Source organism: Lissotriton helveticus, chromosome 9 (assembly GCF_964261635.1).
Source record: "Lissotriton helveticus chromosome 9, aLisHel1.1, whole genome shotgun sequence".
Classification (NCBI taxonomy): Eukaryota; Metazoa; Chordata; class Amphibia; order Caudata; family Salamandridae; genus Lissotriton; species Lissotriton helveticus.
In genome coordinates this window covers 789,375,128-789,399,658 of record NC_136070.1, presented here as the reverse complement: position 1 = coordinate 789,399,658, position 24,531 = coordinate 789,375,128, and the positions used below count along the sequence as shown (strand labels likewise).

The following is a 24,531-nucleotide window of genomic DNA, read 5'->3' as shown; positions in this document are numbered from 1 at the left end:
AACAGCTGCTGAGGTTAAATCAAAACATAGAGAGGATCTAATTAATACCTCTAATACCTCTGAATTAGTTCTAATAATTAATAGGTGCCATTATCCATGGCCTACTCTCAACTGTTTACACTAAGAAGGCTCAAAGACATGCTACTCTAAATTTCCTACATGCTTGAGTCATGCACAATTGGAGTCAAGACAGGCTACATGTCCCAGAGCAACACAAAACTCTCTAGAGACTGGCAGTGGTTCCATGTGTTTCAGAGTGTTCTTTGTTAGGCAATCAAAATACATATTGACTGATTTAGAGTGTGGCGAAAGGCTTACACTGTCTTACACATGAAAGATATTCCATCTACCTTCTTTTAAGTGCCATAGAATATAATGCTCTTTTAATGAGGTGGATAGGATATATTTCATGTTTGTGATGGAGTAACTTGCCTGCCAACCTCTAAATCAGGCCCTTAGTTCCTGCAGCTAGACTCTTGTTGCAAAAGTTTGGAAGTCAACGTGCTATCATCAAAGACTTGGGGGCAGATGTATCATCCCCATCATTTGCGATTCCCAAATAGCGATTTTTAAGGAATCGCTATTTGGGAATTGCAAATTGGGATGTATGTAGAAATTCGCTATTTTTTAGCGATTTCTTAAAATTCCTAAATCGCAATTAAGGAATAATTTCCCATTCATTTCTATGGGCCAGTAGGCCCATAGGAATGAATGTGAAATTATTCTCAATTTGTGATTCGCAATTTGCTAATCGCAAATTGAGAATAATTCCAAGGGTGTCTTAAGGACACCCTGCTGCACCCCTGAAATTGACATGTGTGCGCATATGGCGCACATACATGCCCTACAAGTTGGTGGTAATTTGCGATTTCTTAGCCAAAATTCGCTAAAATGAAATGTTTCATACATAGCGTTTAAGAAATCGCAATTTGCGATTTCTTAAATGCTTGCGCAATGTTAAGGAATCGCAAAATTTGCGATTCCTTAATATTGCAAACTTTTTGCATGATACATCTCATTTCCCGTTTTTCTTGTCGCAAACGCTGCTATTTTGCGAATCGCAGCGTTTGCGACAAGAAAAAAGCTTGATACATCTACCCCTTGGTGTATACAGAGAACTATTCTGGGATAAAACTAATCAAGGCCCAGATTGACAAAGATTTTGTATCAGGCTTGCGTTACATTTTGAAGGCAGACCAGAGGCAAAATCCAGGTTTCTATTCACAAATCACCATGCATCAGGACATGCTTTGGTTTGTACCCAAAAGTAGTGTGACACAGCACAATGCGCTGCCTTGTGTAACTTTGCATCAAGGGGTCATTCCATGGCTAGTGCATGGGGTGCATCCACCCATCAATTTTAACACAAATTCATATGTGCAAAGAATCGTAGACATGGATTTGCATCAACCTGTGTTTGAGGATGGATGTGCATGCAGTGTCAGCCATTTGTAATGTTTTTCTTTTAGTTTATGATAAACACCATTCCAAAGTATTAAAATGATATTTATCTTAAAGAAAAGTATTCCAAGATGGCTGCCAGTATGTGTGCATGCTTACTGATGGTGGGCATTTTGCAATTTTTTGTTTAATTTACCATTTCAAAATGTCTGATCCCAGTTTGGAACAGTAAATTAAAAACTATTGTGGGCAAACTAAAAGAAGTGAGCAGCCGGTATCACTGTTCAGAGTTGGAAAACATGTTAGGAGTTATGGCTTACCGATTATGGCTCAGTGGGCAAGGAGGCGGAATTCTCCAAACTAGCTTGCTCTGATTTCATTTTTTGGAACAGAAGATTGGTTGAATGCAGAGCGTATTGGCACTATCTGACAAAAGGTGTTGTGTCTCTGACAAACACAATACATGATGGTGCACAACAACAAATTACATTTCCAAGGAATCCCCGATACTTCAGATTGTTTGGAGATTGCAGCAACCATCTTGGATCACTGATTCATAGCGTCCTTGCTAGGCAAATGTTCTTCAAAGTTGATGCGGCCAGGTCTTTGCTACATGGATCCACAATTTGTCTTTTGGAGAACGGTCGTTTCATTGAGAGTTTGTTGGAGAACATCTTGTGAATAAAGAGAAGTATTAAGGAAATATAATTGTGTTGAAAAACTAAATTTAAACTATTCAAACATTTAGCTTTATGTATTTTTGCATCAAGACACTATTTACTCTAAAGATGTATATATGATTATGCATTAAGGCAAAAGTGGCATTTAACAAGTGGCATTTGGATTGCTAATAATAAGAATGGCAGAATATTAATGATTATGAATTATTTTTCTGTTGCACAAGAGGCAAGGTAGAAACTAAGGGGCTACTTTAGAGTTTAGAGAGAAGGGTATTCTGTGATATGTGACTCCAAGTCTTGCCATTCCGCAACCCAGTTCTAACGTTTAAGAGGCAAGTTGTCACCCTGAGATAGATAACCCTCTATTTCATAACTAGGAATACTCATATCCCTGAAATATACATCTCTTCTTCCCATTCTATACCTTTGTCCCTCACTCTCTACCTATAAGATGGCACAATCCTACACCCAAAAGCTCTACATAGCAGATACCAATGCCAAGCACCCCAAAAATGTCACAATACCAAACACATAGGATGATTCCAGAAGGAAGGTAAGGAGGTAACAACATTTGGGCCGAAAAAGACTAGTACTTGGAATAATGAAGATTGCAATAAGTAAGCAGAATTTTGCCACCTTGCATCATCCTCCTTCCAGTCTTTATGTATGTGTGGATGTACCAAGCTGACAACTTGACTCCAGTCATTCTGAAATGAAAGGACACAAGAATGTGTCCTTTCAGAGGAGGACACCTACAAGGGAATAGCCTAAAAGCCAACCAAGACTCCATCCATAAGTCAAGAATATCAGTCACAAAACATGAGAGATGAAAGTTAGAGATGGCGCAAGCTTGACAGCCTGAAAAACGCCTGGTCAAGAGAGTTTGAATGATGGTCTGGCAAAAGTCCCAGAAAACAGGAGGAAGACAAACCAAGGAACCTACCACGGAGCAAGTCCTTCGCCTGGTAGAGAAAGAAGCCCCAGTCCTCAATTGAGGGGAATACAGAATTGAATACCGATATGACCTACCAAAAGAGACAGTTGAGGAAACCAAAGCTACAGAAGAAGAACATTCCCACCATGGGAACTTCAGAGAAAGAACATGGACCAGCAAGAACTAAACCTAATTGAACCATATTACCAAATCTTATGAAAAGTGACTCCATAAACATGTCAATAGAACTGAACCAATGTCACAAATGGAGGATCTACCTAAGGGAGAACCCAGAAACTGAGAAGAGAAGGAAGACTGATGTGCAAAAAGGAATCTGGGAGCAACCTGGCAGCCAAATGATTGGATTACTTCCTTCCAGAGAGGAGGAAACCATCTCTTTAAGAAACCCAACCTGGTGGAATCAAACATGAGTAGGAGAATGGCACCAGGGAGAAGTCCAATACAAGAATGCTGAACAAGTCAGAAGAAAATCCACCTCTTAATTGCGGACTGCTTTGCAGCCCAAATTGTTATCAGTGAGCTGGGTCAGGAATGGTAGTGGACATGGAAGCCACTAACATCACCATAACAAATCTGCAAGATAACCCAATCCTATACAAACGGGGACACTCTTTCCATGTAATCTTCCAATGGGAGAGATGCACATTCCAGCTCAGATCTCTCTCCAAAGCCAAGTGAATTCTAAAACTAGAAGAACCGGAGCAATACAATAACCTTGGCCAGGTGGTACCGTGGACACATGACACTGGACCACAGTCCAACATCCAGGAAGGAGAACAATACCCAGTGCCACAGAGATAGCACAGGAGCGGCAGGCACTCATGCAGAACCTGAGAGAGGACCCAAGGGCTTCACATACACCTTCAAACAGTTCACCCATCAATCAGCCGTGATTGGCAAAGGGCCATAGACTGTTAGGTAATGCTACAGGAGCTCAGCTGCAGCCCTGGAACTAGGGCCCAGTTTGAGTGTGGGAGTTGAAGTAGAGCAAGGAGGGTCACACCAATCATGAGCCAGGAGAAGAGGGTCCGAAGAGACTGTAAGAAATGTCCAAGTGGGGGTAGTAACAAAGATAAGTATGGTAAGTTCATTTCAGACTGTTTCCAAGATGGTTATTTTGTTGTTTACCAATCCATCTACCTGATAGGTTTACTCAAACAAGCATATTACCAGAGAGAAGCAACAAAGGGGATACACAAATCACTAGAGATCATATCACCCTACCAAAATGAATGGCTAAATCGTTAAACATTGTCAGTCTTAATGTGCAAGGCCTGATGTCCCAGAGAAACCACAGCAGTTCTCTCTCTGTTGAATGAGATGAAATGTGACATCGCCTTAACCAAAGAAACCCAACTACTGGGGACAGATGGCTATCCCTTAGATCACATTGGTTCCCAAGGCAGCACTTGTCATCCAACCAATTTAAGAAAGGGGACATTGTAATACTGCTGTCTAGCTCCTTTAAGGGGAAGGTGACAGCATTAATATGGGAAGACAAGGCAGAGTATTAGTGCTTAGATTAAATTGTGGCCCCCACAGTTTTACATTGGCTAATATATACAGGCCTAATGATGGTCAGGAGACATGCCTGCCCTGCACCATTCTGGAAAACCTATGCACATCATTGGGGGAAACCATAATTAGGTGATGCATAACACAATTGATGTCTCTGCCTCACAGTCAGGTCAAGGGAGAACAATCAGACAGGGAGCGATTGGTTGCATTCTCTCGGTTTCATAGACATTTGTGGATCCGCAGCTGTACTTGAGGGATTTGAAGGATTACAACTATTATTCTGCAGAACATAGCACAAATGCATATGCCTGGTCCATTTTGTAGTAACTGCCTCTTTTGTACATAAGCCCATGACATCTGAGATAGGTGAGGTCTCAATCTCAGACCATGCACCAGTATGTCTAAACATTTCATGCACTCAAATAACGCGGCCACAAAATACTTGGAGACGCCAAGACTCCTTAATTTGCACCCAATAGTACAAAATCAAAGAACAGGAAATAATACAAGAATACATAACACAGAGTGAGGACAGTGGACATTTTGGGAAGCGTTAAAGAGTAGAGCAAAGGAGGTCTGTATTGCCCTAGCCGCAAGAATAAACAAGACTAGAAGGGACAAAAGAGAGGACCTAACCAAACAATTGAAAGAACTAGAACTTCTACATAAACAAACAGGCTCTAAGAAGATATGGCAAAATCTTTTAGCTGCAAGATCGCAAGTCAAGTTGTTAGACACAGCTAGAGGAGAATATGTGCTTCTCCCTACTAAACAGAGATACTATGCAGGGGAACACAGCAGGTCAACTCCTGGCCTGCCAGGTAAGAGTCAGGATTGCACAAAACACAGTCGCAGAAGTTAAAGACGACAAAGGGGATATCTAAGAACATGACACAGGCATAGCTCAAGCATACTGTGACTTCTATGCTCAGTTATACCAAGCAGTACAGATACCCGGACACACTTTATACGGACACACTATATAACTAACATTATAACAATTAAAGAGGTGATATCTAGCAATCTATCTGAAAATAAGTGAAGCAATAGAGCCAGATGGATTTACACCACTCTTTTATAAACGTTTCTGTTGCGACTTAACCCTTGTCCTGACCAAACTTTATAATACCTTCGCTGAGACAGGCACCTACACTAAATCCATGTTGGAGGTCTCTAGCTTGGTCATAAGGACACCGGGAGAGGATCCCTGTTTTAGAGCTTCATACAGGCCCATCTCTTTGATCAATGTGGATGGCAAAATCTTTAGTGGGATTCTGGCAAACCACTTATTCTTGGCCTGGTGGGCCCTGATCAATCAGGTTGTATACAAAAATAGAAACTGTATTGACAACATCAAAAGACCACAACACATAATAGACAAGATCAACAGATCATGTAGGAGTGCATTGCTCTTCTATAAGAATGCTGCAAAGGCACTCAATCATGTCCGCTGGCACTTTGTCAATCAGGAATTAACCACATTTAGAATTGGGGCAAAATTTAGAACATGGATTAATTGCAGCTACCAATCCTCAAATGCGACAGTACAGATGAATGGTTCCCGTTCGCCTAATCTGCCAGTAAAGAGAGGGACTAGGCAGTGAAGCCCTGGCGCTTCATTGACCAATTCATCGCTTGCACCCATATTTGGAGAGTACCTTAGCTCCCTACGAAGCGCTGAATGTGGGAGATATAAAATTCACCAGGGACAAGAACTACACTAGTAGTTTTGAACAAGATTGCAAGGCAAAATGGTCGGATAACTTTTCCCTCTCAGATCACACCCATACATGGAAACCAAGCATTCCCTCAGCTCTATATAATCAGCAATATGGAAGTTGGAGGGAAATGAGCTGCTAACACGTAGATGTTTTCTCTGGTGCAAAAGGCATTAGACGTTTTGAACAAGTCAAAAGTGCACTCAGTATACCCGAAAGAGAGAGAATGTATTACTACCAGATCCGAACCATGGGTGCTGCACAGATCAATCAGTTATGAAACTATTCAAAAAGTGACTGCTCTCCATGGTGGTGGTCGACCTCTTGTGAAATATATCAGCTACTGCTAGATAACTGACCTGGGCAGAGGAGTTAGCAGAAGGAGATAGGGTGGGTCTTCACACCTGCAGAATGGCAAGATATCCATCACAGATAACAACTCTTCATCCGCTGAGAGAGACAGGGCTAATGGAAAGCCAAGGAAACTGGTTTGAGTTAAATTGAGAGGTTGGATCGCAGATACCTTCTCAAGCCTTAGACCAGCAAATCTCCTAATAAGAAAACATTGTCACTGCAGAGGGCAAATGGGATGTGTGTTGGGCTAGGCAGAGGAAGTGTTTATGTAGGAAATAGTTAGTTCTGTGTTTAACACAGGGCTTAGTCACCCAAATAAACAGGGTCTCTCCAGCATCTGGATCTAGACAAGAGAATTTTTCTTCAAAATTCAATACAATTGAATTGTTTCATAACAACACCAGAACTATGAAAGCCCAAGGAAATGCCTAGACCATATCTCACTTGCAGTCTCAATGATTGTTGCTCACAATGTCAGTCACGAACAGCCTTTCTAAGTAACTATTTGTCTATGGGGCTGACTTAGAATTTGGAGGAAAGGGTACTCCATTGCAATGGTGATGGAGGACCCTCTCCACCAAACTCATGGTCCGTCTGCCTGAAATAAAGGTGGGTAGACCGAAAACATGTTAATGATGGTGACTACTCCGGCTCGGTCCCTTGACTCGACAGCTTTTTGTTGCACATTTTTTGTGCTGGAGAATGAGTAGGTTTTACTAATGACGGTGAATTGGAAAAGTCCCCTGCATGAGTGCCCCAGCTGCATCAATATCTGGATCCCTTGTATTGATTTTTTGGTCATGGGCGAAAAAGGATCATGTATGTGCCCCATGACTCAGTCTAGTCTCATGGTAATGTGGTCAGGTTAGGCCAGGATTGCCGCTCCTAGCACTTCCCTCATGAAGATAGAGGGGTACTGTCCTTTCCTGGACTTGAGTGACATGAGCACAGTGGTGGCTGAATACCTGTTTTTGTGTTCAGTAGAATCAGGAATGTGAACAGGCCTGTGTCTGTGACTTTCTGTGTGCTAGTAGGGGACCACAGAAGACTGTACAGGTCTTTACTCAGAGGATTCAACCAGATAGGGACTACTACTCATAACTGTGACTCTCAGATGTCAGAAGAGGGGTAATGGGAGCGTTGCAGCAGTCGCCATATTGGAGGAGTCCCCACAACCCGTGGATGGAATCGGAAAGAAGATGAGAAGGAGCCATGCAGAAAGCTGCTACTTCATCCAATTACTTGGAAGGACTGTGAGATAGGAGCTGCTGCACCCAGAGGCCGCTGCCATCTGTGATAGCCTCATAAGTGATGCCCCCTCTGTAATCAGGAGAACGATGTACATACTGCTCATTGTGGTAGTGTGGAGATAAGAAGAGCCTCAGCTCCTGGAAACACCTTGGAGCTCGTGATCAGGTGAGACTGAAGCAGGGCTCCAGGCCCCTAGTAGAGACTGCTGCTAGCTAGGTGGGGTTTCGCCTGAGAGCTGACTTTTAAGGCCAAAGCAAGACTTTAATGCACATCTGGGGTCATTTCCAAAGTTTCACCCTGCAGCGCCGAATAAGAATGGATTGAAGGGTGAGGAAAGGAGACCTGCAGGAATGGAATACAGCCAGGTTCAGCACTAGAGCACTTGCCTTAAAAGTAGACTGTGTATCTGTATAATGTGACATGTTTTGACTTCATTGTAAATACTGCTTTTATACTACAATAGTACTGAAACTTTACAATGGTAGCAGTGGTATTAGAAACCACACTTCCGTCATAAGTAATGGTTCCTCTTATAGGTGTGTCAACTAGGCAGGTTAGCATAAAATATTGTTCTGCAACAGACTACACTTTTGCTGTCCCCGGTGTGTATATAGTGAGGACAGAGTCCACCCTAATGTATAGGTAAAACCCATATTAGACTGGACAATCACCTTGTTGGAGACACTGTGGGTATTTTGATCTGTGAGTCTAGCATACTTTGCACCTACCTTTCCCTGTACAGCCTTGGACTGCTCGACCAGCGCTACCAGTGAGAGTGAAGTGTTGAAGGGTTAGTACTTGATCCAGTGACTCAGAGACCATAGAAGGTTGTAAGCATCACTTTGAAATTCAAGTACATGTTTTAAATAAAATGTTTCCTGCAGTCTCTTCAAATGAGGCCAACATGATTAGTAATCAAAAATGCTTTTTCAGTCATAACTACTGAGTCACTGTTGTTTAAATGATCATGCAAAGACAAACACAGTTAAAATGACCTTACCAAGATGGTGGAATGCCCGCACAGTGTTGGATTTCCCTGCATGCTTCAGTGGAAAGCGGTATTTGGAATCCAGGTGGAGGCGTCTCTCTCCGGAGTGAAAACTGTACAAGTCCAATAGGTATGGATGGACCACAAATCCAGGTTTCTGTTCCGGGGGACCGCTCAGACCCAAGCGTCTAAGAAGGATTGTCTGGATGGATTGAAGAACCGCTGGCGAGAGGGAGGAAGGCGGAGGCGGTATGTTGTTGTCGTTCTCAACTGAAGCAGCTTCCCTGTGGCTCACACTCACTTTCGAGCTCATGAAGATGGGCGGAATCAGCAAAATCATGAGGACACTGATGCCATTACCAAACATTGTGAAGCTAGAGTAGAAGGGAGAGGATAAGGGAGTGAGAAAGGAAGAGCGGGCAAGAACAAGGTGATACATTTGGAGCAAATACTAATTAGGCAAAATAGGAAAATGTAAGGGGATTGAGGACAAAAAAAACAATGCAGGTTTAGTCATTATTGCCATCTTAAATCCTGTTAACATATGCACCTTCACAAAGCTCAGCTACTATGTAATATAAAGACTGGAAGGGAGATTCAAAATGTCAAGCTGTCAACAGTTAAAATATATCTAACAGTACCGAATATCTCCCAAATGGTAAAAAAATCAACGTACCTAACTTTTGTTACTAACCTACAGCATAGGTATATCCTGGTGAGATTCCGTTTAAATTATATTCCTTTAATGTTGGGTATCCCTGGCAATGTCTATGTTGCTGCTGATCTCCCATTGTGTACTTGTGACAACCAGTCAATAAAGAATGATATGCATTTTTTGCTTTTTTGTAAACATTATCGTAATGAAAGGAAATGTTTTATTATCCCCATTATGCGAAAAATGAATTTTAAACAATGTTGTGCGGCCTTTTACTATTTGCAGGTATTGTCTGACCCCTTTACTTGTTTATCTGTGGCATTCTTTCTTTTAACTGCTCTAAAAAAGAGACGCTCAATCTGCTGAATCAATCTATTGCAATGTGCCCTTAATCAAATATGAACTTTTGTAATTTGTATAACTATTGTATTTTAAAATGTATTGTACTGTAATGATGTGGAATGTTTTTATCTCTTATTTTTTTCTTTATTATAGGTAGCATACTTGTATGCCTTTATTATGTTGGTGAAATGAAGTTATTCTGACTGACTGACTGGCACCTTCACAAAGTACAAACATGTGATTTACATTCTATCATGACGTCGAATAATCGGTGCAGTTACCTTTTATAGATTTGTTCAGAATTATTACAGCAAGGTGTTTATGCAAGTCTCCCCTTTGCAAGGAAACGGCCCTTGCTCAAGCACTCTATGGTGTTCCTGTGACATTACTGAAAAATCAGTCCAGGTATTGTGGAAAAGTAAATTTTGTCATGTTCTATGTCCCTACGTGTCATCCATCATATGTTATGTGTGCATGATCAATATGCATATGTTATTCCCCATGTCCGATTCAAGACGCAATTATAGTTGTGTCCACCTCTGGTATGTCATTTCCCAGTTCTCGTGAGTAATATGAGTGTCAGGCCTATGTAAAGTTATGTTGCCACGTTTCTCAGTGTGCACGTTAATTCATTGAAAGTCCCCGTTTCTAGGCCTCAACAGGGCCCGGACATCAGATTCAGCTCCTGTCTCCTGAACCCTCGCTGAGGAGCGATCCAGCCCCCACCTGTATCCTCGACCTTTCACTTACTTCCTGCCTCGCAGTGCCCGGTGCAGCTTGGCTCTGCCTCTGAGTCTGCCAAGACTATGTTATGATTCCAGCTATCAGTTTAGTTCTCCTTCTCTGCATTCCCAAGCTACTGAACTGCATCAATAGTTTCCGTCATTGTCTAGCCTATTCGGCCCCATGTTAAGAGAAATACTGTATTTAATGGTCATTTAATATTCTTCATCACGCACTACATGTAGAATAAATGCATGCTCTAGCCTTAGAGTCTGTTAGCTTTTCCCCTCATGACTTCTAGTTTATATCAACATGTTCCCTAAACATTAGATACCAGATAGGGTTTAGGTACATGTCGCTCCGACCCTCCAGACTTTAGTCTCTGCTCCTAGCACAGAGTTCATAGCCCCCAGCTTTTCCTAGTAACACGTCATTGCCAGTTTGCGCGCACCATCAGGTTAGAGGTCCCGGCTCCTTAGGTAGCCCCCTCCAATGTTTCCGCCCATTCATGACATATTCTGTTACATTTGCATCACATGTCTATGTGCACACCCAGTTACACCCTCTTTAAGCCCTTATCTTTCGCGACTGTTTCGCGTCATGCCTCTTGCTCCACCCACTGCTACGCCCATTGCAATGTAATGCTATGTGTTGGCGTTATGTATATATGCTCATGTATTGTTATTAAAAAGTGTTCCCAGTCCCGATCCTGTTGGTGAGCCATTCTAGACCCTGACCACGGCAGCGCTGCCAGGCTTGCCATCCTATTCCGTGCAGGTTGTCCTGTTCCTGTCCTTATGCTGTAATAAACCTGCAAAACTCCTACTACCTCGAATTTTGACTCTTATTTATTGAGCTATCTGTTATTCATTCATTCATTCAAAAATAGATCCGGTATTATTTATTTATATACCACATAATGGCGCCCGAATAGGGACTTGCCCTTTCCCCACGCGTCGGTGAAGCCACGCCGACCCCCTGACCCTCTGCAGTCGTGACGGAACTCTTCTGCGCAGTGGCAGATATTTCTGCTCAAGTATCCCTCAGGCCCACGGAGAAGACGGAGGAGGCGGTCCAGCATCCAAACGAGACGGTGGAGGAACGCGGCGAGTCCCGACCAGAGCCCAAGCCAAGAGTACAAGGTCCGAGGTATCCGGAGGTCCACCCGTAACTGAAGTCCGAAGTTCGTCGTCATCGTCGTAGCAGTGCAGTCCAGTCCGAGGCCTTCCGTTCTTGCTGCCCGGTGAGTACCGTTACTGGGGTGGTATCTAGACAGGGTCAATTTAATTGACTCTGGTCTGTGGGTTGGTGGTACACAGTCCCACAAACGAAGTGTTCACTTCGGTGGATACGGGTCCTGACGTGTCTCTTTAAGAGACCGGTAAGTTTCGTACTGTTTCAGCAGTGCATCTAGTTTCTGTTCTAGTCAGTTCTGTTCTCGAGAAATTTCAAGTGTTCTGTTCGCAGTATTTCCAGGTAGTATTCTGTTCGAACTGTTATTTTACATGTCCTTCATGTTTTTTGATGTCGTGGTATGAATGGGGAATAAGTATCGTGTTTATTGTGTATTGTATTATGTCCAGATTATAGTCCAGTCATGCCGCTCTTCTCAAAATTACGTCAGTTAAAGACTAGAAAGGGTCTGCTGGAAGCAGCAGTTCCCGTCCCGCCTAGGGACAGTCCAGGTCACTTTATGTATCAGAAACATGGCATAAGCGCCATATTATATTTAGATTTATGGGTAGAGTATACAAAGGAGCTAGAAGAAAAGTATAGATGGCCCGTATCAGGTACGTGGGATACCGAGTGCATCATGAGAGTAGAGGAGGCATTATGGAAAAAGAAAGCCAGACAATCACAGAAAGATGCCATCGAGCTATGGCGCAAAGAAGCTCATAAAAGAACCGAAAAAGAAATCAGAAAGTCAGAACTAAGTAGAGAATCCCAAGAACGAGCCCAAGAAAGAGAATTAATCGAGATAGGTGAACGAGTTAGAACTGAGCAATCAGACAGACAGAGGAATGCCCTCATTAAGGGTATGTATCCTCTTCTTGCCGAGGGCTTGCCAAGAGCGACCCCGGAGGCATCCAGTAATTTCCCGCCACCGTTAGTTCCGACCAAGCTACGTCACAAACCGACCGCAGCTGATATTTTCATCTCGTCCTATTTGGACGACACAGTCCCTGAATATGTAAATCCTGTCCGCGCTCCGCCAGTCCCTGTAAATCAGGTAATTCCTACTCCCCCAGACACCGGGGTGCCCTTAACAGCCCCCCCGGGTCAGCCCGTCATACAAGTCCAGCCCACGTTACAATTACCCACCCTGCCAGGACGAAAAGCATCAGTTGATGACTCTAGTTTAGGGGCCGCAGGAGGAGGTCTTCCTCAAACCCCGCCGCCATACAAGCGTTTATCAGCACTCGAATTACATGCTCAAGCATCACAGCGTACTCCTAAAAGTAATAAGTCTGTTGCAGAGATCAGGCAAACCCTTGGCGAATGTGTCTATGACCCAGTTCCAGGCGAGTTTAATATGGTTTTATATTCCGTACGCGTAAGGAGAGTGACCGAGTATCTAGTCACCCTGCCGAATATGAAAGAAGATCTAGACAGGATATATCGTTTCATCCGTACAGGGGATGACCCACAAAGTATTAGTGATGCCATGTCTCAAAGGAAAGCCGAGATTCAGCGCATGATATTAAAGTTCTTAATTAACTGTCTAATAAGAGAACAGGATCATCCGTCTAAAGACCCGGAAGAAATGAAAACTCTAACAAAGTGGAGTGATAATATAGCCGAAGGAAAGCACAATACCATTGGTGCCATGGAAAGTATGTACAAGAAAATCCGTAGAGAGATAATAAAGATACACGAACAGCGTAAAGCAGCACAAGTAAGCGAGAAAGAAAGTACCTCTGATCCTGAAGAGGAAGACGATGAGAATACCGCCAGAATAGCGTATGTAGGAAAACCTAGATTTCCAGATCGCCATTTACGTCTAGAACACAAGCCAATTTCCCATCATTCAGCACCAGAACGAGGTTCCCTAGAACAAGTATTCCAAGCTACCGATCACATTCTGAAATCACGAATCGGTTATAGTGAGTTAAGTACTATGCATGAACAAGAAATAGTTCGGTCAGCAGTCCGATGGATTACTGATTCTACCACTTTTCCAGACGAAATAGTGGCACAAATGTTTCTGAAAATGCCCCCAGCCGAGCAGCGACTGGTGGGTATGTATATGATTCAGCACCTCATTACTCTGTATGAGGGTCAACATTCTGATCCAGGCCCGTTACATGATATCCTGAACGAGTTACTCCAGTACAGATGGAGAGGTCTAGGTACCGATTTAATTAGTGTCATTCTAGAACAACGCCATAAATATAGAATGTTCTTGAACCCGCATTTCGTTCATGTCTCACCCCCAGAAAGTAAATCATTCTACATAGACAGACAGAATCCGTTACGAGAAGTCCACCCAGTCAGAGGAGCGGGTGGCGAAATGCAGCGAGTGTTTGTATACACTCCGATCACAAAGATGGAACTTCTAGAGATGAAGAAATTAATTCCCTGTCATGACAAAGATCCAGCAGGGTACCATAGAGAATTAAAAGACATGCTCCGTATGGGAGAATACACATACCCGGATATAATTAAAATGTTAAAGGTTCTGTTGCCCGCCGGGGTGTATGAAAAGCTCAAAGAGAAAGAATGGGAGGTGGGAGAGAAAAAGATAGATTGGGCAGTCCTAGAAGCAGAAGATAAGATACGTGTACCAGGTACTGGTCTAGGAGAGAAATGTAAAGAATTACCAGAATTATTGATTCAAGTTTTACCCAGATTATTAACAACGAAAAAGGAAGACTGGGATGCAATCTCAGCCTGTAAACAGAAACAAGATGAAGATATTAGTGATTTTTATTCTAGGTTTGAAAAGTGCTTTAGTATCAACAGTGGTCTCAAGACAAGTAGTGAGTCGTACCCTCACCTTTTCGTTACTAAATTAGTCGAGAATTCAAGTCCACCAATTAAAAACCGAGTTCTGAAAGTCGAAAGTACCTGGCAAGCTAATACTCCGTCTCAGATGCTCCAGATGCTCCAGTATCACCAGAATAGAATCAGAGAAGAACAAGAACACGAAAGAAAACGTATGAAAGACACGAAAATGAAAGTGCTAGTTGCACAATCTGTTCCTCACGACAGTCAGAAGAGGGGTCCGAATCAAGCCAGTCATCCTGCAGCACCCGTTAAAGGGAACTGCAATTATTGTAAACAGCCAGGTCATTTCATAAACGAGTGTACAGTTCTGAAACATAACATAGCTACTGGTAAGACTAAAGAAAGACCACGTCCGCCTAGACAAGAACTAGTTTCACAGACTCCTCAGTCACAGAATGCACCACAGACAGTTACAGCACCGCAGCCTATTGCTGCAACACAGCATGTTACATCGCAGATGTACCAGTATGCACAGTCTGAGTATCCAGAGTATCAGCAGTATTCATGAAACAGCCTAGAGAGGGAGGTAGGCTTGCCTCTCATCGAGATACCTGTAGATCAAGAGGGTCCCTATGTTCACAGTCAAGTATTAGGGAAAGACAGAAAGTTTTTGATTGATACAGGGGCAAGTAGGACCACAATTAGTCACGCCGAAGTTCCAGGGGCTCCGCTCTCAGGCTCTAGAAATGTTTCCCTTGGATTTTCAGGAAAGCCTATCGTAAATGAGATTTCAAAGCCAGTCACTCTAGAAGTAGGTCCATTGTCCCGCACTACTGATCTGTTACTTACTAAGTCATGTCCAGAAAATCTGTTAGGCATTAAGACATTGAAAGAGTTAGGTGCAGTTATATGTTGTTCCCCCGAGGGAATACGTTTGTTCCTACGTGACTTTAAGGGTCACTATGTATTACGAGATTTTGATTCAAGACTGTCTAATGTTCCACAGCATTTATGGGCGCAAGGTCCAACTGATGTAGGTTATATGCAAATCACACCCCATCGTGTGACTCTCAAACCAGGTGTAGTGTTACCACGAATCAGGCAGTATAGATTGCCACCTGAGGCTGTAGCAGCCTTATCCAAAATTATAGACGAGCTCATGGCTCAAGGAGTAGTTGTAGAAACTGACTCCAATGTATGTAACTCTCCGATCATTCCAGTCATGAAACGTACTGATCCAAATGCACCCCCGGTATATCGATTAGTGATTGATTTACGAGAACTTAACAAATGTATTATTCCTCAGTACCCAGTTGTCCCAGATATCTCTTCCCTATTGACAGCCATTGATTCCGAAGCCATGTTGTTTACAGTAATCGATCTTAAGAATGCATTTTTTAGTGTTCCCATCCATCCAGACAGCCAGTTTCTTTTCGGATTTTGTTTAAATGGAAGGAGCTATATGTTTACACGAGCTCCTCAAGGTTTCACAGAAAGCCCTAGTATTTACAGTCAAGCACTTAAGAGACAACTAGACAATATTCACATGCCAACTGACACTGCCCTGCTCCAGTATGTTGATGATCTATTGATCACAGCCCGTTCTGAACGTGACTGCGAGCGAGCGTCACTGACGGTTCTGTATTACCTAGCCGAGATGGGGCACAAGGTGTCCCCTTCGAAGCTTCAATTCTGTGTCCAGCAAGTGGTTTACTTAGGACACTTACTGTCCAAGAGGGGTAGGCAGTTGACACCAGACCGCATCCAGTTGATAGCGAGTCTTCCTCAGCCCAGGACCCAGAAGGAGGTACGTGCCTTTATCGGCCTCACTTCTTATTGTAGACAATGGATTCCTCAGTATGCGTTTCTAGCCAAACCACTGATACAGTTAACGACACAGGAGGCAGCCGCACCGACTGTCCTCCCTTGGACATCTGAACATACACTTAGTTTCAACGAGTTAAAGAAAGCTTTATGTCAAGCTCCAGTTCTAGCTACACCGAACTACAGTAAGCCTTTTACACTTTTCGTCACTGAACGCGAAGGTACAGCATTATCTGTTCTCACACAAGATCAAGCAGGACAGTACAAGCCGTGTGCTTATTTTTCTAGCACATTAGATCCAGTCGCCCAGGCTTTGCCCGCGTGCCTCAAGTCAGTTGCAGCCACAGCACTAGCTATCAGACAAAGTGATTCCATAGTTTTAGGACACTCCCTGACAGTACAAGTTCCACACTCCGTGGAAGTTCTTTTAAATAGAACACAAACTCAGCACTTGACAATTGCACGTTTAACGGGTTATGAATTGACACTGTTTCAGCCACACATAGAAATCAGACGCTGCAACGTCCTGAACCCTGCTACACTGTTGCCATCAGCTAGTTCAAATTCTGCCGCACACAATTGTGTGGAAGTAGTCAACATTACGACAAAGCCAAGACAAGACCTGACAGACATTCCGTTACTAGATCCCGACCTGACACTTTATGTGGATGGGTCATGTATGAGAACTAGTACAGGAGATTTAGTTGCCGCGTATGCAGTGACTACTGACACTGAAGTTATTAAGACACACCGCATTGACACTCTGTCCGCTCAAGCAGCAGAGCTAGTTGCTCTGACACAAGCCTGTATACACGCCAAGGAAAAGAAAGTTAATATTTACACAGATTCACGCTACGCATTTGGAGTCGTTCACGACTTTGGAGTGCTCTGGCAGGAGAGAGGTTTCATGACTTCTCATGGAACCAAAATTCAGCATGGTTTCCTTATCCAAGCTCTGTTAGATGCAATACATTTACCGACATCCATTGCTATTATGAAATGCAAAGCACATACGAAAGTTACTGACATTATTTCCCAAGGTAATGATCTAGCAGATCGCACAGCCAAGCTTACAGCACAGACTCCAGACATTCAAGTTAATCCGACACAGACACAAACTCCAGATCCGACTACATGTATGACAGTTAAGGACCCCACCCAGGATGTCATAGATATCCAGTTACATGCTACTCCCGATGAAATCAAGAAATGGTCTGAACAAGGAGGGGTCCAGACAGATCAAGGATGGGTGACGAAGGGAAGAACCACATGGTTTCTCCCCGACTCTATGGTTCAAGTCATCATTAATACCGCACATAGTCCAGCACATTTAGGAGAAAAAGCAATGTTAGACAGTATCCAGAACATTTGGTTCAACAAGCATTTACGAGCTGCAGCCAAGCAGAAAGTCCGTACCTGTATGATATGTTGTCAGTTCAATCCAGGTAAAAGTGTCCCGGTGGAACAAGGGGGATTCCAGCCTCCTGACCACCCTTTTGAGGTCCTCCAGATGGATTATATTCAGATGGAGCGATGTCGAGGTTTCAAGTATGTTCTTGTAGTTGTATGCGCTTTGTCCAGATGGACAGAAACATATCCAGTCCCAGATTACACAGCCGCGACCACTGCCAAGCAGTTGGTTCGTGAATTTTTCCCTCGATATGGACTCCCTAGAGTCGTATATTCTGATAACGGTCAGCCCTTCTCATCTGAACTCATGAAGCACGTTTCCTTGTTGTTAGGGTACCAGTGGAAGTTTCATTGTGTACGCCATCCTGAAGCAGCTGGTCTGGTCGAGAGACATAATCAGACTCTGAAAATCCGAAGTGCCAAAATATGTAAAGAGAAAGGTGTGGACTGGCTAGTAGCTCTGCCAGTTGCTTTGTTTTATATGCGCATGGTCGCACATTCCAGATCAGGTCTGTCCCCGTATGAGGTCGTATTCGGCCGCCCCCCTAACATGTGGGGTACTCCTAGACCCCGAAGTATTACTGATGTTTCATGTAATATGCTGACAGATTACCTAGCTTCCTTGATGTCTGCCCTCAACTCATGTCGTTCACAGGTTGCCGCCGCATTTCCAGACAATACCGAGGTGGCCCCGCATGAAATCGTTCCAGGTTCAATGGTCCTCGTACGTAACTTCGACAGATCAAGTCCGCTGGAGACACGTTGGAAGGAGCCCCGTCAGGTCCTCCTCACCACCCGTACAGCCGTGAAATTGGAAGGACGCCGCGGCTGGGTACACCTTTCGCACGTCAAGAAATTCTACGGATTAAAGCCGGTCTCCAAGAACATTTCCCAGGATTTAAAAACTTGTCAAAACATTGTTCCTAAGGACTGTCCCGCAAATGACATTGACACAACCCCTCCCCTGTTAGAGAAAACTCCGCAGCAGGAGTATAAGCAAAAGCTACGGTCTAGTAAAATAAGTCAGCCAGTTTGATTGTATAAGTCCTCCCCTAGGTGAAACGGTTAGACTGTTTCTGACATGTATAAAATAGACCCCCATAGTGAGAGAATTAGTCAAAACTCAATCCGATGTATCGTTTTTCTAAGTTTCATATTATTTCTCAGCCTTTTGACTTCCTGCACTAGTTACGCATTTTACCTGTGTTTTCCAGTTCCTCATGTAAATAAGCATTCTAATGTTACAGTAGAGCACACGTTTAGTGATCTGCCTCCTCATGAATATTCATACCGCCTCGCTATGCGTAACAATACTTTTATCCGCATGTTGCATTATTCACACCAGACCAGCAATGCCACTAATTGTTGGGTGTGTGGTCGACTCCCCCCTTTCCAGACGTCAAAGGGAGTTCTGCCACTCTTTCCTTATCCTTTTTCCCATAATGGTTCGTGTGGAGCATGGTCCACGTTAACGTCATCCTCAACAGATATGTTTTTTCTTAACAGCACATGTTTCCCAGACAAGCAAGGTCTCCCCCACAGAACAGGTTTAGATCTAGAAAATGAAGTGTACAATTTAGGTAACTATTCGTCGAATTTTATGGTCCTGAATGTTCAGTCTGATACTTCTCCAGACTCACCTGCTATTTCAGTACTACCAGTCAAAGGCGAATTATGTGTTCGTAATTATGGTTCTGTACATGTAGGACATAGTGATTGTACTACTATTGTCAAGTATAGTGACAGTGGGAAATCTATTTTTAAAGCTTCACGTCATTCTTATTTTGTTTGTGGTCAAACTGCATATGTTCGTCTGCCCCTCGATTGGGAGGGAACCTGTTACATTGCCTTCCTACTGCCACCTGTTTTTTTAGCCCCACCTGACTACCATAGGAATTCCTACCTATTACATACTAGACACAAGAGAAATCTCCCGATTGTCGACTATACTGAAACTGCTGCAGAGCAATTCATTGATATTGATAAAGGTGTTTTCCCTTATTTAGGTACAGTTGTAAATAGTAAGCTAATCCGTAGGTTAACAAGAACCCTTGAAGCTGTAGTAGATGAGACTGCCTCCGCTCTAGGTAACTTAACCGAAGAGCAATCCTTTATGAGAATTGTTGTGCTCCAGAATCGTCTCGTCCTTGACGTCATACTGGCCGATAGGGGCGGGGCCTGTAGACTCATCGGATCCAGTTGCTGCATTTTCATTCCAAATAACGCGCCGTCTGTTTATTCAGCTATAACCAGACTTCATAAAATTGCCCATCTGTTACACCAAGATCCAGGCACCTGGACATGGTCCGGTTGGTTCTGGAATATAATTTCCGCCTGGGGATGGAAAGTCTTGTCCTTTCTAGGTATCGCAGTAGCGATCATATTCAGCTGCTGCCTCTGTATACAATGTGGCCCTGCGATTTGCGGCATGTGTGCTACCTCTTGTATTCCTAGTCCCAAGCCCCGTTCTAAATCTCGTTCCAAGACAATTCGAGATGAACAAATGGTACTGTATGAAATGATAGATGGTATCATGAATATTGATGTTTCCTGATGGAAACGTAGTGACAAGGAGGGAATGTGGAAAAGTAAATTTTGTCATGTTCTATGTCCCTACGTGTCATCCATCATATGTTATGTGTGCATGATCAATATGCATATGTTATTCCCCATGTCCGATTCAAGACGCAATTATAGTTGTGTCCACCTCTGGTATGTCATTTCCCAGTTCTCGTGAGTAATATGAGTGTCAGGCCTATGTAAAGTTATGTTGCCACGTTTCTCAGTGTGCACGTTAATTCATTGAAAGTCCCCGTTTCTAGGCCTCAACAGGGCCCGGACATCAGATTCAGCTCCTGTCTCCTGAACCCTCGCTGAGGAGCGATCCAGCCCCCACCTGTATCCTCGACCTTTCACTTACTTCCTGCCTCGCAGTGCCCGGTGCAGCTTGGCTCTGCCTCTGAGTCTGCCAAGACTATGTTATGATTCCAGCTATCAGTTTAGTTCTCCTTCTCTGCATTCCCAAGCTACTGAACTGCATCAATAGTTTCCGTCATTGTCTAGCCTATTCGGCCCCATGTTAAGAGAAATACTGTATTTAATGGTCATTTAATATTCTTCATCACGCACTACATGTAGAATAAATGCATGCTCTAGCCTTAGAGTCTGTTAGCTTTTCCCCTCATGACTTCTAGTTTATATCAACATGTTCCCTAAACATTAGATACCAGATAGGGTTTAGGTACATGTCGCTCCGACCCTCCAGACTTTAGTCTCTGCTCCTAGCACAGAGTTCATAGCCCCCAGCTTTTCCTAGTAACACGTCATTGCCAGTTTGCGCGCACCATCAGGTTAGAGGTCCCGGCTCCTTAGGTAGCCCCCTCCAATGTTTCCGCCCATTCATGACATATTCTGTTACATTTGCATCACATGTCTATGTGCACACCCAGTTACACCCTCTTTAAGCCCTTATCTTTCGCGACTGTTTCGCGTCATGCCTCTTGCTCCACCCACTGCTACGCCCATTGCAATGTAATGCTATGTGTTGGCGTTATGTATATATGCTCATGTATTGTTATTAAAAAGTGTTCCCAGTCCCGATCCTGTTGGTGAGCCATTCTAGACCCTGACCACGGCAGCGCTGCCAGGCTTGCCATCCTATTCCGTGCAGGTTGTCCTGTTCCTGTCCTTATGCTGTAATAAACCTGCAAAACTCCTACTACCTCGAATTTTGACTCTTATTTATTGAGCTATCTGTTATTCATTCATTCATTCAAAAATAGATCCGGTATTATTTATTTATATACCACAGTATAAATATTACAGTCGACACCACTGACCAGAAGTTTAACAACTTGCCATCTAAAAATAAAGCCGCTCTTCCAGGTCGGTCAAACCAGCATATTTAGTAGTTAATTATGTAGAGTTCAGTATATCAAGACTTAAAATGGACTCTTATTAGTATCGTGGGGTAAATGGCTGCAGGGATAAAGTGAGCATTTTGCTTGTCGACAGCCAAGGGTGATCAAAAGTGGAAGAAATCCCTATTCTTGACACCGTGGATGGATGTGAGCTGGCATTAGGCAATTATACTTGTGTATACTAGTGTGCTGGGAAAATGTCACACTTATAGAATGCTATATTAAATCTACATTACTGATGTTGATATCACCTCGGCCCTGAAGAAGCGAGATGTATGTCGTGAAACACTTGTTAGTCTCTTATATGACATGCATTTTAATAAAAGGATTTCTTCAAAGCGTGATACAGCCTTGTGAACCCTTATTTTTAGGGTTGTTTGTAGATTGACTACTAGATTGGGCCTACCTAATGAAGGGGGCATTGTGCCATAAAGTGGAAGTTCTCTGTGGTGACAGTTTCAGCTCTGCATTTCAAGCTAGCATGATGGCTCATTGGATTAACACTAGCAGCTGATCAATGCAGTACTCCCAGGGCACAAGTCGTAAAAAAAGAAGTGGGGAAACGCTGTCACTGGAAGTGACGTCACAACAGGAAGTGACGTCACGAAAGGTGCTGAGCTCCTCGTCCCAGAGAGGCCAAAGAGTGAAGTCCAGCTGTTTGGCAGGGGGGACGGCGTCCCCCCGGTAAAATAAGTGGGGGGACCCCGTCCACCCGCGTGGTACCCCGACTCGAGCCCTGAGTACTCCGCATCTCACAATTCCAATTATGGCGAGGTTAATTCAGCCTTCCATTCTTCGGAAGGTCGGTAGATTGAGTGCCATTAAATGGGGAATAGTAACATTTGTAATTTACAGCACTAATAAATGGCAGACGTGATAGAAGAGCTTTAAAAGAGAAATTCAGAGATGCCAGCATCACAGGTGGCCCCTGCGTGCCAGCACCTGAAACACGTGTTGGACTAGTTCAATGTAGGGCCCTTCACACAGGTGTTGCAGGTGCTGTTATGGAAAAAGAGAGCAAGAACATTGTTTTTTTCCTTATCCAATATCTCTGCAAATACTTTAACTCCTGGTGATATAAACTGCTCATCCCATGAAGAGTGATAGGTGCAGGTGGTCCCATTTCGAATATCCAAACGCTATGTAGACTTTCATTGGTCGGGGTGAAAAAGTCATTTTTGCATCTTCCTTTGTTGTTAGAAGAGTGTTAATGTTAGCCATTAGCAGTGGGATGCTTCCATTAGGCGTTAAAGGCCATCCAAAATGACCGTTTTAACGCTTATATTCTTACAGGGGATAAAAGCAGAAAATAAATGAATTGTATTTTGCTTCTCAGCGCTACCATGTGGCTCAATAACATGTGATATTATTAATACGTTCTCCCTTCTCATCAAACACCATGTCATCATGTTGTATTCTTGTGCTAGAGCTTTGCTTTTAACACTGTCATCATGCAAAGTGATGTTGGCTAAAAAGTCAGAATTGGCTGAAGGAGACATGCATGACATGTGACACTTGGCAGGTGAGTTTATATTTTTTAGGTGTAGTCCCATTCAAAAACAGTGTGTTTCAGATGCAAAATCAAAAGAAAGCTTGACTCACTTATCCTGTGAGCGTTCACGCTTTTGTTAATATAATTGTGTTAAAACAGGCTTGCCTGTGTCAGCCATTTTGGCTTTGTATAGTGAACTGGTTGGGCATTATTAGTGCAACTTTTACTGACACTAAGGATAGGTAAGCGCAGGCTGCAACAGCATTAGGGGCTGCGCAAGATTCTGCCACACTCACAGAACAGGTACAAGCCACCTAGCAAAAGAGCAAGCTTCCCCCACTCATAGACTGGGCACACCTGGCGCATCAACAGTTTAGACTACGTCCAACTGGAGCATCAACAATGCATGCTCTTCTTGAACATGTATTGATGGGATAATATAATTGGAAATGATCTGCATAGAACATGTACAGTCGAGCATCATCAGTGCAAGCTTCCTCTCCCACAGAACAGGCAGAGCTTGGGTAACAGAGCTTCTGTCCCTCACTGGAAGCAGCAGTGAAAACCTTGTTTACCTGCTGAACCAGTACAGCTTGGCAACAGCAAAACTAGCTTCTCTCTCACACAGAAAGCAGCCGCATGCAAGCGTCCCTTCCCTGCAGAACAGATTCAGCCCAGTGGCAATATATATGGCTGCATGTGGTATTTGAATAGCACAAACCTAGCCAAGAAAGCAGGACACCTTACAGGGTCAAAGGCAAGGATACAATCTACTGATTTGAGCGATAGCTGGTTTGTGGAAAGTTAATGAATCGTGATGTTGTGCTATTGTTTAAAAAGTTGGTATTTTCAACTCCTTCCTGAGTTTGAACATGGGGTGGAGTGATTCTGATGGATTACGTGGGGTTCTTGCAGATCATGAGTGCATAGATGGATAAGTTTAGTTTCCTTTTTTTCTTTTTCACACTTCGTCTCCAATTGGTGGTATCACAGCTGAGTGATGGTTGTCAACCAAATATCCAGGGGTGCAGGTTGTGATGGCATATTAGAACATTGGAATGTTGAGAGCTCCTTTAAAGACAATGGAGTAGTCCTGAGCTTATAATGGCTAGTATAATGCCAGAGTTGCAAGTTTTCAATGTTTGTCTTCATTATTCTTCCTTTTTAGTTTAGAACATTCAACCCTTAGTGCGTGTAACATTCTAATAGCCTTATAGCCCTTCTACCTCGGGCTAGAGCAGTTGTTAAAGGCCCTCTCCCTTGTTACAGGGCTCTAACCTGCAGCTCAGACCTATAACTCCTGTTCAGCGCCTTTACCAACTGGTATAGCCCTCGGCAGTGGACTACAAGGC

At 43.4% G+C, this 24,531-nt stretch overlaps 1 protein-coding gene across 1 annotated transcript in view; it reads right to left on the bottom strand.

Moving 5' to 3' along the window:
- Nucleotides 1–24,531, bottom strand: part of LOC144782975 (bone morphogenetic protein 2-like) — a 72,251-nt gene that overhangs the window by 28,489 nt on the left and 19,231 nt on the right. The window contains exon 2 of the mRNA XM_078662194.1: nucleotides 8,878–9,239. Coding sequence (XP_078518320.1) covers nucleotides 8,878–9,232 — 355 coding nt within the window. The 5' untranslated portion in view covers nucleotides 9,233–9,239. The remainder of the gene's footprint in view (nucleotides 1–8,877; nucleotides 9,240–24,531) is intronic.